At 37.4% G+C, this 17,421-nt stretch overlaps 1 protein-coding gene across 23 annotated transcripts in view; it reads right to left on the bottom strand.

The window, feature by feature from the left end:
• The window catches only part of Ptprd (protein tyrosine phosphatase receptor type D), a 481,801-nt gene that overhangs the window by 93,808 nt on the left and 370,572 nt on the right, over positions 1–17,421 (bottom strand). For 12 of the 23 annotated variants that reach the window (XM_038332350.1, XM_038332352.1, XM_038332360.1 and 9 more), the window contains 3 exons: positions 16,455–16,567; positions 6,888–6,929; positions 6,287–6,384 (listed from right to left, as the gene is read on the bottom strand). In XM_038332350.1, the coding sequence (XP_038188278.1) occupies positions 6,287–6,384; positions 6,888–6,929; positions 16,455–16,567 (253 nt within the window). The remainder of the gene's footprint in view (positions 1–6,286; positions 6,385–6,887; positions 6,930–16,454; positions 16,568–17,421) is intronic. The other 11 variants (XM_038332356.1, XM_038332357.1, XM_038332366.1 and 8 more) reach the window with 1 other exon arrangement.

Genomic DNA, 17,421 nt, shown 5'->3' with positions numbered 1-17,421 from the left:
GCATGGTCAAATATATCAAGATCTTTGTTATAGGAAAAATGAAAATATTTTCTTTTGTGGTCACTGCTTTGATGACAGACAATGTTTTTCTCTTCTCTGGAGAAATATGGTATTTACCACTGGGGATAGACAAGCTATCTCTAGATGAAATAAATATACCATCAACATGTCTCAGGAAAACCACCAACTATTCTGATGCATAACTATACAAGACAAAGTGGTAACTACAGCATCTGCAGAGGGTTTCAGCAGAAATATTTTTATTTAGTAGATTATGGTTCTTAGGCTCTGTGACAGGACATAACAGAAGAGGATTTACTTCTCGAAGGGAGATAATTCAAAGGGAGTGAATAAGAACACAGCATCAACTCTTGCTTCTACCACACAGTAGGCTGTGATGTCAGGCAATTTTTTTTTCTTAAGCTCATATTCTCATGTCTCCATACATTTAAAAATTTGGTCTAAACAATGTTTAATGTCTCCACATATATCAGAAATATCTTTATGTATTTCATTACTCATCAAGGGAACATTAATCTTATTATTTTACCTCCTACAATACATTGTGCAGAATTTATTCCATAATGGTATAACATATATGTTGCTATAAAATCAGAAATTTTTTTAATATCTGGAAAGTTCTGTGGACAAGCCTCATTATTTTTGGCACAAAGGGGGATGGAAGATCTCTGATATGAGTACTGGGAGAAATCTTTGGCAGACGTAGATGATAAATGGCTGTGTGACATAAGTGTTATCACAGATATCCATCTTTTTAGATAGTAACAAAACTTGGGCTAGGGCTTTATGACAGAAAAAAAGCCAAAGTTGAACTCTAGTGAGGACTTCTGAGAACCACTATCCTGTCACTTTCTAATTCCAATAAAAGCATTGCAGAGAATTGTTTTAATATAGAATATTAAGGTAATGCTACAAATAGAAAAAGGTATCACTAACATCTTAAAGAAGATTTTTAACAACTGTGTTTGGGTGACCACCAGAAGAAGATGGGGGATGTCTAGAGGGAATTTAAATTCCATCATAAACTGGTTAGTTAGCCCATGATAGTTCATGCTCTAGTGAGAGCAAAGGAAGCATCTGGGAAGACTACTGTGAAAGAGTGTTTTCTGAACATGTCAGGGCTGTTACACTTATGAACTCACAGCATGCATGCACAGGACCTGAACAAAACAAGCCAGTCAAAAACCCAGGTTGTGTGGAGTTTGGTGACCAATGAAGCAATTCTCACAGCTGAGGTATCGATGGCTGCTGGGGGAGAGAATCAGTTTTCTTCTGAGATATGGATCATGGTAGGTTGCTCTTGTTCCAGGGGAAGCTCTAAAACCATACCTATACTGAAAGCACTAATTGGACTCGGTAGGTTAAGAATATATATATATATATATATATATATATATATATATATATGAAAATTGAGAAGAGATATAGTGGGTCAATTCTGGTAAGAGTCATGAGGGAGGGATTACGGAGTGGATTTGAGAAAAACATAGTGAATAAATGTATGAAATTCTCAAATAGCATGTAAAAACGTTTTTAAAGAAATTGTAAGCAAGCTGTCAGAAATTTGAAGGGATTTTGTTGGTCACTGTGTTTTCAGGCATGTTAATCTCTCAATTCAGACCAGACTTTTAAAAACTAGACTGTACTTAAATTAGGATTTGTGAGTTGGAGAAACTAAAAAACTGTTGAGAACCAAATTGGAAGTCAAGTTTTATTTTTATTTTCCCAAAGCACTTCAATCATGATCCCTTGAATACTTGCATGCCAGGGGCCCTGACTCACTGGACAGAGCAAGTCTGTCTATATCAATAGCTTACCCAATCTATATCACAGGGAAAAAGAGAGACAGTTACTTCTCCAGAGTTAAGAGAAAAAGTTACTTCTACCAGTCTTGCTTAGGAGGGCACCTTGCCTTGGCAATTCATAGATAGCAGAAAACTGTACAGTTTTGAGTTCAAACTTATCTATTCCTAAACCAGCATTGGTATCTATGATCCCCCTAATTGTTGGTCTTTACCACAGTTTCTCTATATTCGTGTGCATTATACACATGATAGATTAACATTATTAAGGAATTTGTAAATATGCTCTGAATTATGATCAAAACCTGAGAAGGTTTTTAATCAACAGATTGATTATACTGTAAAACAAAATTTCATTGGCATACCTGTTTAATGAGAGAATGAATTTCTTTAGAATGGGCAAAATAAGACCTTAATACACAATCTTAACCTTTTAATATATACCTAATGCTTTTAAAGTAATGGACATAATTACCAACTTTCACTGGTTCCCTTTATAGGAAGCTTTTGGTTTTAAAACTACCATTTACATACATACAGGCATGATTTTCCTAATTCTCCTAACATACAGTTTATAGATGAGGAACTTATTATGGTATGCCACTGTGCAAGTCTACAACAGGGCAAAGCATCCAAATCAAGATGCAAGACTGTTTGCAGTAAATCTCATGTTTTTCTTATCATCAAAACACTTAGGTCTCACCATTGCCACCGCATTTGAAGCTCATGACAAATTTTGGTCTTCCACACTGGTCTAATTTCATGTCACCTAATTCTCTAAGATGAACAATACCATCACAAGTCTACTCAATGCTCTTCTCTACATACAGCTTCTTGTAAAGGTATCCCAGTGCATCTAGTGTGAAATGTATTTGTGCATATATATTTATGGATATGCATTGCTAATAATGACTCTGATGATGTCTGCCAATTGAATCTAAATGTACTTGCCATTACAAGAAGCAGTGAAGTTGGGGAAATCATCTTCTATCTTGCATAATCCTAAACAAAGGATGTCGTCTTTCACAATGAGGGCTTCCTAGAACTCTCACCAATGTTCTCCTAGTGCTGTTTTTAAAATAGAGAACCATGGCCACAGTGCTTTACCAACTGAGTCACTTTATTTACGGTGGAATCCATGAAAAAATTATTTTATTTTTTGAGGACAGAGACTCATTATACATAGCCCAGGGTAGGCTTAAATATATTATGAATATATACATTCCACATGCTATGATTATTGACATGTTCTACTGTGTCAGCTTCTAGGTATCTGAACTTAAAATAAACTAGACTTCCACATAATCCAAATAATGCCATTCTGTGTTGCAAAACCTGCACTTGTTTTTAGTGCTATGTTTGTAAGTCTAATCAATTGACTCTGAGAGTAGACTTTATTTAGTACATGATAGATGATATATTAACATTGAGATTACTCATATTTCAGTTACTTTTTATTCTTCTATAAGAACATGAAAGCTTAAAGCATTGACGACCTATAGCATTTAACATGACTTCACCTTGTATTTAGACATTTCCAGGCTATTCTTTTGTCTGCCATTGACTTCATTGATGGGACTTGATGTGTAATTTGACTTGTGTCCTCAGGACCACTGTAAACAACTTTCATGCTTTTAACCTTTGTTTGCTTCAAATTAGGGTGACAAATTTTTATTTTAATCAGCTTAAGCAGTTTCAGTAAACATTAATCCACAGTGATTGAGTAAAAATAGTGAGGTGCTTGAAAGTAACAAGTTTTTCCTTTTATTTTTTTCTTGCTGAAAATCAGTTAAAAACATATTTAAATTTATATGCTAGCTAAAAAGAAAATAATTTCCCAAAGTGTGGCCCTGATACTATTATATAAAGGCTTTATTCTTATTACCACAGATGAGTACACAACTTAAATATCTCCTTCATGGCTGTTAAGAAACAGTCCAGTCATTTCCTGCCCAGGGAGCTTTAATCCCAGATCATCTTCCTGATGAGTAGTGAAGAGTGTGTGCGCACTATCATGTCAATGGCTGAGGTGACTCGGGGAGCTGCTAATGGCAGGAATGCCAGCACGCAGTTCATGGCTACTTATATGAAATGGTTCTGATCTAATGATCTTTAGATTAGCTTGGCATGGAACATTTCTTGAGACTTTCTATATTTAAGCGAGGCCAGCTATTTTATTCAATGGATACAAGTCCATTTGCTGAAGAGGTTTGGATTTTCCTGGAAGTCAGTCAACTGTTGGTTTATCAATCAACTGAAAAATTATATTTTTAATGTTTGTGGTCTATTACATCATTACAAATAATGAATTGAAGCAGAATCATGAAGAAAATATACAGACAAACAATAAATACTTAACATTTTAACAATAAAGAACAGTGAAGATTCTGAGGGTTGGTGAAACTGACCCTTAAATTAAAAGTTTCTTTTGCCCCAGGATTTACTCTCCATATTTTTTCCTTCTCATTGTTACAACTCAATTTTTATCCTCAAGCTGCAAATGAGGGACTGGAGGGATATTCAAGGTTTAACAAGAAGGGGTATACTTTAGAGAAGGAACAGTGAAGAGACGAGAGGCATGGCTTTGAAAAAACAAGACAAGATTTGGTACAGTATTAATTTCCCAGAATGCTTGAAGAGGAAAAAAAGGAAACTATGACTGAGCCTTCTTGAAAGAAAAAAAAAAAAAATCCAGCTCTGTGTTCTATGAAATAGTACAAAAATGTTAGAATATGCAAACTGGGGAAGGCTAGAGAATAGCAGTGGACACCAATTCAGATAATTTGCTTATCCAGCATAAAATTAGGAAGCCCAGTTCTATGGTCCACTCAGGAAGTGGACAGGATGATAAATTTGAGGATACCTTGAGAAACTTAATGAGATCCTGTCTCAGAATAAAAAGTAAATATTGACTCTGTTGCTCAGTGTGAGAGCAGTCTCTAATTTGCATCAGCCCCAGATTCAATCACCAATCCTGGGCAGCAGGTGGGGTGACTAAAAGAAAGGAAGAAACAGAAATAAGTAAGAGCGAGAAAGACAGAGAGGAAGAAAAAGAGAGTTGAAGAATTAAGGAAGGCTTTGTAGGTAGATTGCCTTGGGCCTTCTGCCTCACATTCTCAGATACGGCACATCTGAGATTCGTGATCTCTCTGGCCCCTTAAGGGTACATCTAGAGATTCCTCACTGCATGTGATAGGACAGACTTTTAGACATGGTAGAGAAAAACCATCTTGGACAACTGCCTTTGACCCTGATGCAGCAAAGACAAAGAAAGGTATGAGGAAGAGCCATCTTTAAGACTTCCAGTAAGCCAGTCCCTGAAATTTCTCCTGTTGTTTGTAACAATTAGAAGATTTTTTGTGATATATTTAAATCTTGTGCTGCAACACATAAAAAGCAAGGATAATGATGCTCATTTAGTTACACATGAACAGGTTTCTCCATGGACCCTTGTTGCTATGGGACATGAAAAATGGCCAGGTTTACAACATGTTGCTTAAAAATGTCACAGTCACAGTATCCAAGCACACACACACACACACACACACACACACACAACACACACACACACACCAAACACACAACACACTCACACACACACACATACGCACGCACGTTACCAAAAATTCACATAGAATCTTTAAGGACTCTGGGATTTTACAGTACCAGTTAGTTTGGAAACAGGCACATTTCTGATAATCTTGGCACTAGCATTCTTTTCCACAGTGGCTGATGAGTTAAGTTTAGAGTTTTCAGGTCATAAGAAACATTTTATTTAGAAATCTCATACTTAAGGGGCCAGCAAGATGGCTCAGCAGGAAAGCAGCCTAGATTCCCAGAATCCCACGCAGAATGAGAGAACTGACTCCTGGAACTTGTCTTCAGATTTCCACACATGCACACTCACACATACCACATGCACATGGAATAAAGAAGCCAAATAAAAAGGGTTACTTATTCCTGATGATATGATATATGCTAACTTTTTCAATACAATCTTTGTTTGTTTGTTTGTTTGTTTGTTTTCCGAGACAGTTTCTCTGTGTGTAGCCCTGGCTGTCCTGGAACTTGCTCTGTAGACCAAGCTGGTCTTAAACTCACAAAGCTCTGCCTGTCTCTGCCTCCCGAGTGCAGTGGTTAAAAAGTGTGTGCCACCATTCCTCAGCAAAGATTCCTACCATGAATAATTAATTTACACAAATTTGGAACACTTAGAAGTTTACTGAGTCAGAATATTTTATGGACTTAATATCCAAAAAAAAAAAAGAAAGGACAAATATCACTCAATTTACAGAGAACAATACCTCTAAATGCAGCTACTATAATTATTTAATTGTTTATTTATACAAATTGTATCTGATTTGGAGTTGTATTTCAATAAAGAGTACTGATGTTAACTTTCTAGACAAAGACAAAAAGGCATGCATTTATTGGAAGTTCTGCCACATAAAGAAGTGTATTACCTCATATTCCTGGGAAAACTTCAGGTTGTCGTTTGCTTTCAACCTCTCAATATGATCTGCAAGTTCCAAGATAGGGATTGGAGGATGGCTAGCCATACCTATTAAAAATGAAGAGGAAACACATTTGAATAAAAACCACATGATGTTAACATTTCCAAAACACAGTGATGCTGTAGTTAGAAATGGCCTGAGAACATGTGAGTAGTAAAGATGTTTTATGTGAAGAAGCAGGCAGATAGTCTGGTTACTCAAAGCAGGACATGCTCTAATGGGAGGATTTTGGCACCAAGTACAAAATTCACCAAGCAAATTCCCCCAACTAGCATTCTTAGTGTGGAAGAAAGTGTTAACTGCGCTATGAATCAATAAGGTTAGCTAGCAGGAAAAACTGAAAGTCAGGCCTGATGTCAACTTCTGCTTTGAGTAATTACTGTTATGCCATCTCAGACTCCTTCTCCTGCACTGTGTGAAATGGAAATTGTGTGGAATTAAATGGTGTAAAGTCAACCAAGGAACAGACAGTGAAGAAGGCCTGGAGGGGAAGGAGGAGCAGCCTGATAGGAAACAGAAAGTGACTTATGTATAATCAAAGAAAACTAACTTGAAAAATGAAGGTTACCAGGGTAACCGGAATCATCTGAACCTGCAAAGGAAATGATGGTATAAATAAAAATAAAAAAAAATGAATGGATATGTTTAAAAAAATGAAATGGATAGCATGATACACCTTTATAAAAGACTAATACAACGCAAGCTTGTGCAGGGTTTACCACACATAGATGAGGGTCACTTTAGTATTTCACAAACATGTCAGGTGACAACATCCACATGCAAATATGGACACAGAAAAGGACATGCACAACAGCTTATAACAATGGCTACTGACAACACACGGACACCAAACCAAACTGAACTTCAAAAATGTTTCCACTCGTAGCAGATTGTAGAGGCTGGGGTTGCAGCCGTCTAGCCATTTACATAGGACCACACAACAGCACAGAGGTATTATGTCCCCCACAGGTCTCACTCTTCAACCTCCAGCAAACCTACAAGCTACTTCAGGTGTAAACATCTTTGTCCCTCATGTGAAATGAATTCGGGAAAATAAGCACACGATAGATGAAAAAAACAAGGAAAGGAAAGAAAAGAAAGCAGAGGGGCCAAATACATCTTAGTTCAGTCGGCCAGCTGAAGACACATGAATTTCACAGTGTTTGTTAAAAATAATCTGCTGTTAATTTTGATGATTCTTGTGGTTTTTTTTTTTTCTGATGCCTTTCCCCCTCTGTTCACATGATTTGATCTTGTCTCATTGAGATGAATTTTGCAAGTGCACCATGAGAAAGAATTGCTGACTTGGATATTAAGAGCCGCAAATTCCAGCTGGATTGAGACAGTGAACTAACATGCCCCCAGGGAAGCATCTGAAGTAGAAAATTAGAAGCGGGGAGCTCCAACTGGAAGCTCTGGTGATGCTCTTCTGTCACTGTAACTCTGGAGGGTAACGGGCTGGAAGGATGACCATTAGACCAATGTGACCGGACTTCTTAGGAGTGCTTTAGAAATGGTGTCATTAGAGAAAGTCACCCCCTAAGTTCTGGATCTGAAATGCCAAATTATCAATGGTTATGGTAAATTAAGTTAAAAAACAAAACAACTTTGCTCCTTCAAGAAAATTCTTTGTGCTTAGCACAGTGCTGTGATCTATGGTGGCTTCGTGTTCATGGCTGTGAACGTCTACTCATAGGAACAAAAATCTTGGTAGAGAGCCAACAGAAATGAGTTGATTAGATGTAGATTTTCTTTGTTGATGATATAATTATATATTCCGACCAAAATTTTGGAGGCCTTTCTGAAAATTTTCTCACGGATGGTAGAATCAAACTAATTTACATTCTGTGGTGCGACAGGGTGGGTGACAACAATCGCGTAATTAAGAGTGAGCTCATCCAGATGAGGCACTCCCCGGAGAAAAGAATGGAAATGCGGAAGCACAGAGATGTTAGACTGATCTGGACATGGGAATGGGCTGATGTGGACATCATTACAGTGCTTTAACAGAGAAGGTAATAGAGACAAAGATGTTTAGACCTTTTCGAGCGAATCGTGGGAGAGAGTTATTATCATATATGGACTGAGTGGTGGTTTGGCTAGAGAGGGAGGACACAGAGCCAATCAGGGAGGCGTAGGGGACTGAATTACTGCTCAAAGCTGCAAAAGTAAAGCCAGTTGGAGATGGGAAAAGTATTAGTATAACAGCAGAAGACCATAGGAAACAATACAAGATGTGATCACACATTTACTTCTGACATGTGGTCATAAAGTACTAATTTGGAAGCTAATCCAAATGAATCTGAGCTACCTCTTTGTGAACAGCATTAAAGAACTGTTACTTAGTACTGGACAGTTTGCATCATCTGTACCCAATTTCTAGGACAAGTATAAGTGGCAAAATAGCCATTTCATACCCAAGGGGTAAACCTAAGGAAACTGCATGGAGTAAGAAGGAAACGTAGGCCCATGATACAGAATATAAAGTTACTTCTGTTCTGACACCTACATAACAGGAACCTGTAATTGAGCATCTCAGTGTCTTTATCTGTAAGACCAAAGTAGGAAAGTAAGTTAGTTCTAGAGTGGCTCCCTTCTTCACAGCACTATTCTACTACACTGATAGAGGCTATGAACAGACAAGAGTCTTTTAAGAGGGGTTCCTATAAAAGGTTTTTTTTTTTTTAACTTATTGCTTTGAGTTGAGGAGGGAATTGTTTGTAAACTTGAAAACTATTATTTACTTGTGTTGTCTGCTATTTATGTTTAGGTAAATTTTCTTTAGCTAGCCAAAACAGTGTATGCTCTATATGATGATGTTGCCTTGCTTATGTGTAAGGCTGAATACCAACATCAGTCTGCTGTTGCATAAAACATGAGATAAAATTACTCTAACTCAAAGCTCCTTATTTCGTGTCAGAAAATAGTCATCAAGGGTGTGATGGTTTGAACAAGAATGCCCCCTATAGACTCAGATTTGAATCATTATGGAAATGGCATGAGGAGGTGTGGCCTTATTGGAGTATGTGTGGTCTTGTTTGGAGGAAATGCATCATTGAAGGTGAACTTTGGGATTTCAAATGCCCAAGCCATGCTTAGCGTCTCTCTCTTTCTATTGCCTGATGATTCTGATGTAGAACTCTCAATTACTTCCCCAGAACCATGCCTGCCTCTGGGCAGCTATGCTTCCTGCTATGATGATAACAGAGTAAAGCTCTGAACAATAAGACAACTCCAATTAAATGTTTCTCTTTATAAGACTTTGCTGTGTGCACGGTGTCTCTTCACAGCAATAGAAATTCTAACTAAGACAAATGGTTTACTTCAAAAATATTTCCAAGCAATTTGTTCATTGTCCAGTGCTGAAAATGCATTTTTAAATAATTCAGTTTACTATATTCTGGATGAAAAATTAGACAATAAGAATGTGTGTGTGTGTGTGTGTGTGTGTGTGTGTGTGTGTTCATTCAGAACAATGTTTTCACATTAATTCTTGGGTATTTCAAAATTCCTTTTTGCAGGATGCATATCAGACCAATTAATTCAGGACCTCTGTGTGGGAACCAGACACTAATGACTTAAGTTCTTAGCAGCAGTTTTCATCCTATGGGAATTTATGATGAAGACAGCAGGAACCTTGTAAATTCATTTGTTATATTTTATGCTCAAAAATCACATCACGATTTATGAGAACAAAAATAAACTTTTTTTTTTTGCTTGTGATATCCTTGTATTCTTGTGACACCCCACTGGCAGGCATTATTCCTTTACAGACATTACCAGCAGCAAAGAATTTGCTTATCAACTGCTAAGGAAGTGCCAGGACCAGGACCTCACTGATCCAAAGCAACAAATATACAACACAAACACATTTTAAATGCTTACTTTGACCTGAGCAGAGTGTTTATACTTAGCCACACATCTGTCAGATATGATGCTACACTGAGACCTGATGGTGTCTTCATCAGGTTGGAGAAAACAAAAAGATGACTGCTTTCGACATGGTACATATTTGTGATAATAGTTACAGTGGCTTCTTTACACGAAACAAAAAAAAAATTTAAAACTATGCTTGTTTGTTTTTTTTAGCTGAGATACATCTTGGAGTTAATGGAGTCCAGTGCTTTCATTTTATACAACAGGACTCAAGGATCCAGGAGTTGTATCTGTTCATCTAAGTAGTGAATAGCAAAAACACTACTAAGCTGTTTGATATCATTAGCCTGATTCCTGTCTGAACAGGAACTGACTTTCTAGAAGGAAGACAGAATCAAAGGGCTGAGGGAGTCAGGATGATAGAGCCAGTAACCAGAGATCACTAACTGTGGTGACACAGACGCTTTTACAAAGAAACCATCACTGTTTCTCCCTTGTGAGGAGCAGATTTCTAGGATGACTTTCGTTCACCAATTTTTGCTTTTCAGGAAAGAAAAGCATACCTTTATTATCTGAACAGCAACACCAAACATGAGGGCCAGCTCCATGCCAGTCACAGTTCTGAATGTGGAGATGTGGGTGGTTACTGAGAATGGAAGCTACTCTGCTGTGGTGCTTCCTGTGCCAAGGGGAAATGTGGGGCAGGCGGAGGAGGGAGTTGTCCACACAGCTAAAAATCCTCATCACCTCTCAAGCAGCAACTGCAGAATTGCCAGGGCTCACCCACCGTTGTCTTGAATTGACGTGAATGACAAAGGTGGGAAGCAGAGGAAATGAGGCCCTCGTGCTCACAGACAAACACCATGAGAAGCAGGAATGTTAAGCACTCGGGTTTATCTTTTCAACAGAAGTGATGCATATACCTGTTTTCTACCAGGGAGCTGGAAGTGGATGTTGTAATAACCTGGTGATCTTTTTCTATTTGTAGGGCCAGGCCTCACCCAAATTCCCCAAAACGGTTACCCCAGACTCTCCCTCTCTAGACCTTCGTTTTTAACTTTGTTTCTCAGTCAATAGAATGCATCCCTAGGGGAGCTGCTCCAAGTACTTTACAGCTTGCTGAGCTAGAACATTAAACTACAGAACACATCTCCAGGGTAGAGGTCAAATGTACTTTGCAAAAGAGTTCCCATGTAGTCATGCTTTAAGCTTCCTTGTGTTTAATCTGCACATTAAATGTTTCCTGAAACTCTATAACTTTGCAGAGTACAGTTTTTCTGGCCAGTATTAATAGTGGCATATGATTTTTGCTGTCACTGAACATGTGTGCTTACAGAGTCTCAACAGTATGCCATAATTTGCCTGAAACAATTTATGATAAAAGCTACGGGAATATTTAGTAGGTATCAACCAAGGGGAAGACAATTTGTTTATCAAATCAGTGACCTTCCATGAGTTTATCTGACTTAGCAGCCATTGAGAAAAATTCAGCTCCTTAAAGATTAGTCACAGTTTGAACATAATTTATATACTAGTTAAAATGAGATAAATACAACTACTCAACTATATTTATAAATTTGTTCTATAAACTAATGATAAATAAGAAATAAAGAGAACTGTGCATCATAAGATATAATTGCTTCTAGGGAAAAGCAACAACATAATTTGACTCAATTATAGTCAGTAATAGCTTAAATAAAATATTCTCTAAGAGTATGTCTCTTGAATTGAATGGCAGACTTAAGTTTTAATTTTATTGTAGGATTTATCAAAATGAGGAATTTGAACAACTATGTTCCTTTATACCCCAAATTTACCATGTTTAAATCAATGAACCAATGTTTTACCAGTATAAAATGCAAGAAAGAAATGTTCTATTGTTAGGTTGTATGTATATGTTTACTTAGAATAAACTCCGAAGATAATAAACATATGCATAAAAAGGTGTGTAGCATCAGCATTGATGTGATTACTAACACCAATGGACCAGGGAGCTACTGCATGACCTCTCACAATCTACTTGGCTACTGTGCAGACTGTCTGCTGCAGACACCACAATCTCTGATACATTAACTTCTCAGCTTATTTTTGTTTTTCACAGACCATCAATCATCTATCAGCCAAAAAGCCAAAACACAATAAGGTCAGGTCCATCCTGAAAGGTAGCCTTGAGCTGTGGCCTTTGCTTTTCAAACCTGTGACTTTTTTGGTTGTGTTTGGGTATCTTTGTGAGGGGAGGGGGAAAAGAGGCAACAGAAGCAGTCATGTTGGTGGTGGCTGGTACTGTGCCCCACACTATTGGTTACCTTTCCCTCACTTCTCCTCTGTACTAGAAAGAACACAGACTTCTCTTGACAGTGAACTCATTTTGCTTTGCTGGAAGATGCACAAATATGAACATATACCTGTCTCTTTCTTCCTTCTTCCTTTCTTCCTTTCTCTTTCTTTCTTTCTTTCTTTCTTTCTTTCTTTCTTTCTTTCTTTCTTTCTTTCTTTCTTTCATCTCAGCTTGTCTAGTTTGGAAGGAGAAACCCTTCCCTGCTGTGCCTTACCATTGGTCCTTGGTCTTCTAAAAGCTTCTTAAATAATTGAATCGTTTTCCCATTTTCCAAGAACTTAAAGATTTGAAAAGGTTGGCTAGAAGTTCATAATTTTAATATTGTCCTTTACTGCCTTTCTTTTCTCTTTCAGTCATTCTGCCCAACTTATTCTGCTGAAGAGGAGAGTAACAAACATCTACTAAGTTTTACTTTACCCTTCTAATGTTATTTGTTTGTGTTGGAAAGATGTCTACCTGCCCATTCCATAACAAAGATCTCTAGTCCAGCATACCAATAACTGAGGCCCTACTGATGTAAGATGTACTTATCTTAAAGGACTAAGCAGCCTATATTCTCCAAAATGCATCCTGTCTATATTCTGTGCTTTGAACTTTAACTAAGAAATCCACAGCCGTGGATGATATTAACAAACATGAGAGCCTGCGTTCTGTTCCCGGAGCCTAGGCCCTCCTGGCTTGCTCAGGTGCTCAAGTATGGGTTTAACATCAGGAATTGGTTCCTGTCTGAAATTTTACAATTACGCTAACACAAAATTTTGCCTTAGATAAGCAAGAGTGGACAGCATTCTGATTTGTTTATGATCAAAATGGGTCTGTGCACTGTTCATCTGCCAGAATAATGTCATGTGACAACTAGACCATCGATCAAAATTGAACAAAATCTGACTCCTTAGCTGTATACTTTCTAATGGGAATAAATAAAATGTAACTTATCTATCACTCACAAGAAATTTTTAAAAAGAAAATTAGAATAGAATCAGAGGACTATACAAGGCATTTCTGATGAAATGTCACATGGTAGTGTTTGCTTGTCCCTTTATCATTCCTAACAGTCTGTCACATGCGGCATCACTACTCTCCTGGGGACGTTCTGGGGTAAGTCCCTGGTATATAAATCACAGTTTTCTTATTTCAATGCATGTCATATTTTTTGGAGTGAAGACATGGGTTATTAATTTCCCACTTATGCGTGCCATTAACAAATATCCTCAACTGTTAATGTTGTTTGGGAACAAGTAATTACAGATTAATAGGCATGATACATATAAAAGATATTTCACATAATGAAATATAGAAAATTTAAAACAAAAACTAAATAGAATCATAGCAGCAACAAAATCTAATCAAGGATCACTTCAGTTTATAACGAGAAAAATCACTGATTCTCGAATAAGAGGCGAGGAAAAATACAGACAGTTACTTGGTTAATAGCCCCATGTTTAACTCTTATCCACTGACTGTTTTTAAGGCAGTTCACAGTCACTGTGAAAATACACATGGACTAAAGAAAATGGCCATATGCCTAGATATTTGCCACTAACACTTCAGTTTGTTCCATTTGTAAGTGGCCAATTATTTAGGATATCAGCCCACCTTTCATAACTTTAGAGGAAAAGAGTTTATTTCAGAAACAAATGAAGCTTAAGTGGATTGTTCCTCCAAGCTAAAGCATAAGCAAGGCTTCCTGAATGAGAAGCTGGGCTGGGTAGGGTCAGAACAATCGCTCCTGCATGATTTTTTTCCTTTACCACATTTCCTTTCTTCTTCATCATGTCTTTCCACTCATGCCACTCTCCATTCAGTAACAAGAATAACTCTTGGTAAATGATACCTTTTTGTAAACTTTTTTAATTCAGTAAATTCTTAAATGATACAATAATGATACTTCAACTGCAACCCATGACAGTTTGAATTTAGCACACTTTCTCCATAAGTGGATATAACATTTCCACATGCATTAAGAAAATGCATTCTTAAGAGGACTTGTGGTTTGGCCACATTTGTGAAAAGCATCCACAGAAGGGGAAGACCCCTGAAGATGGGGTCTCTTGGAAGAGGTATCGCTGTTTTATTGCTCAGCATTACCTATATCTGTCAGTCGTCCTTGACAAGTGGCTCCCTGTTACGCTTTGTCCTACTGAGGGACTGCTGTAGGGCTATAGGAATAGAGAGGTGCACTCACATGTGCTTTTCTTTCTTTCTATATCTAATCCCTTAATTCAACACTGCACTATGATTTTATGACTGCACAAGGTTGCTTTCAGAATAGATCATATTTCATACGGAAAGTGTGCACAGCAGCATCAGAGAGGAGTGCTTTCTCAGTAGATTATGGGTATAATGAATGGGAACTAGGGAAGAATTTGACCTACAGTGATGTTGCTTTGGGTGTCCTCTATGGATTGAGTTAGGTAATAGAGAAAGTGCATGAGTCACTGTGTCCACCTTTAAGCACTTGGCTGTATTCTGAGGTAGTCAGTATACTTCCATTTTAAAATTAAGCAAAAGAAGAGTTACTATACCAACTTATTTTATATCAAATTGCCTTTAAAAAGCACCACGGGGAAGACTCATCATGGTTCAAGCTGAGGGCTGCAATGACCCTGGAGGACAAGTCAGATATATTCTCCCATCATGCACAAGTTCACAGTCTCCATTTCTCAGTCATGTAAAAAGTGTGTGCAGGAGACTTTTGGTTTTATGAACATTTGTTCTGCCATTTATGCTTATAAAAGCATATGCTTGCTTTCAAAAAGGCAAATTTAAAGAAGCCTAACTTCATTTAAATCAAAATTTTAAACAACTCAACATCTGTGATGATTGTGTAGCCACCTTGGAAATAGGGAACAGCTCTTTCATTTGAAGAGTTAGTAGACACTGTGTTCATCTCCATGCACAAAAAACATGCTAAACACAATAAGCCACCCGTTCTCACAGTTCAAAGCAATTCATTGAGAATGTACAGTTTAATACCTACAGTGTATCACACTGGGAGTTAGAGCATTCAGACATTAATTAGAAACAAAAGACATCTGCCAGCAGTGTGGGGTATATCACTACAACCAAATTTTAATCCCAAAGACTTTGTAGATCAATGCTTTTTGTCTTGCTCACTATGGGAAGGTACTTATTAGGACTGCTCAGTGTGATTATTTTAGTTCTCTCTATCATTTGATATTTGCCATTCACTTAACATAAACAGTTTGGTCAGAAGAAAGAGAAGTAGAAATAGTCTTAAATTAATATTATTGTAAAACTATCCCCCAGTAGAGTAGTATTTTTTCTCTGTTGAAGCACTTAATAGTCTTTAAGAATAAGCATATGTTTCACATCTCAATTTATTCAAAAGTCTCTACAGCCTGAAACTTAAATTGGTCAGTGAAATTTAATAAAGTTAAGTTTTTGAAGAAATGAAATTGTTCATTCATTTCATCCATCTTTCTCTTTCTCCTCTGGTCCATCTCCCCTCTTTTCCTTTTCTTTCTCTCTTCACTTCCTCCATTCTTCTTTAATGGTACCATAAACACAGACAGCAAAGTATGAAATAAATATCCCACTGAGAAGAACAATTGCCATATTCATCTATTTACTCATGCATTTACTTTATAAGATGAGAAACCAGATTGGTATCACTGAACATAAATAAACCATGTCATTCCCATTAAAATGATAGATACTTTTCTAAAAGCTAAGGACAAATTATACATCTTTCTCTTCCCTGTCCCATTTTAGATTTAACAAAGTAATCAAATTCTTCTCTCTCTCTATATAAGTGAACTTCATCCATATTAAAACAAAAAATCAGATGGACAAAATGGTTCAAAACTGGTGATATATCATTTCTCAAGACAACGCCAATTGGACTAAGACAGTCTGTGACAGACAGAGTGAGTCACTTACCTGGCGTTTGAAAGTTAAGGCGCCTCAGCTCCACTGGGTCTGTCGGGTGGTGTGAAGGGACCTCCTTACTGTTCGGCAAGCTGCTCTTTCTGGACTCCGACTCTGCCCTCTTCCTATAGGGGGAAAATGAAAATTTAAGACTTAAGACAAGTAAAATAAACAAAGAACGAACCAAGTAACTTGTCCTTACACCATCTTCCCTCCACGCTTTGGTTTCGATTTCTCAGCTTGATGATTAAAAAGCTTTGTGACCCTGTTCAGATGCTGTTCTGTGAGCCTACAGGGGCTCTCCATGCGCACACATTCTGTTAACACAGATAATCTCAAATCCCCCTTCAGTAGGGGAGTAAATGATTAATTCAGGTCACCTGCCTTTGGGTTTGCAAGGGGCATTATGCTGAGACTCATCCAAATTCGTGCTCTGAAACCCTCTTGTCTGCAGGTGCTGTTTGTGGTAGATAGGACTGTATGCCTCTGGTAGACAAAACTACTACATTGCCATAGAAAAACTGACTGACCCCTATCTAGGCCCACCCCACCCCTTTCTTTTTTAAAGAATATATGACCGGTGACTACAAAATACAGTTTTATTGGTGGTAAGTGCAGTAAATACATTTCTAAAATATTAAGATATCCTGATGCTTAGAAGGAGAGCTGGGACTAAAAAAAGACAAACTCCCCCTTTCTTTCTCAAATTGGAAGGAAAAATGACAGTAGTGGGTGTGTATAGTGGTGTTATGTAACAAACTTTAATATTTTGTTAATGGCAGGCAATCACAGACAGACAAGAGAAAAAGTAATTTCATTTCAAGACGTTATCAGTTCCCTTGATGATTGTATTATACTTCAAGACACATGAACAGGTTTTTTATATATAAATGTGTAATTCACCTTCTCCTTTGTTTAATTAGATATACTTTCTTGTTAAACAAACTTTCAAATACAAAAATGTGATTTGTTCATAAAA

Source organism: Arvicola amphibius, chromosome 6, assembly GCF_903992535.2.
Source record: "Arvicola amphibius chromosome 6, mArvAmp1.2, whole genome shotgun sequence".
NCBI classification, from domain to species: domain Eukaryota; kingdom Metazoa; phylum Chordata; class Mammalia; order Rodentia; family Cricetidae; genus Arvicola; species Arvicola amphibius.
This window is presented reverse-complemented; position numbering and strand designations above follow the sequence as displayed.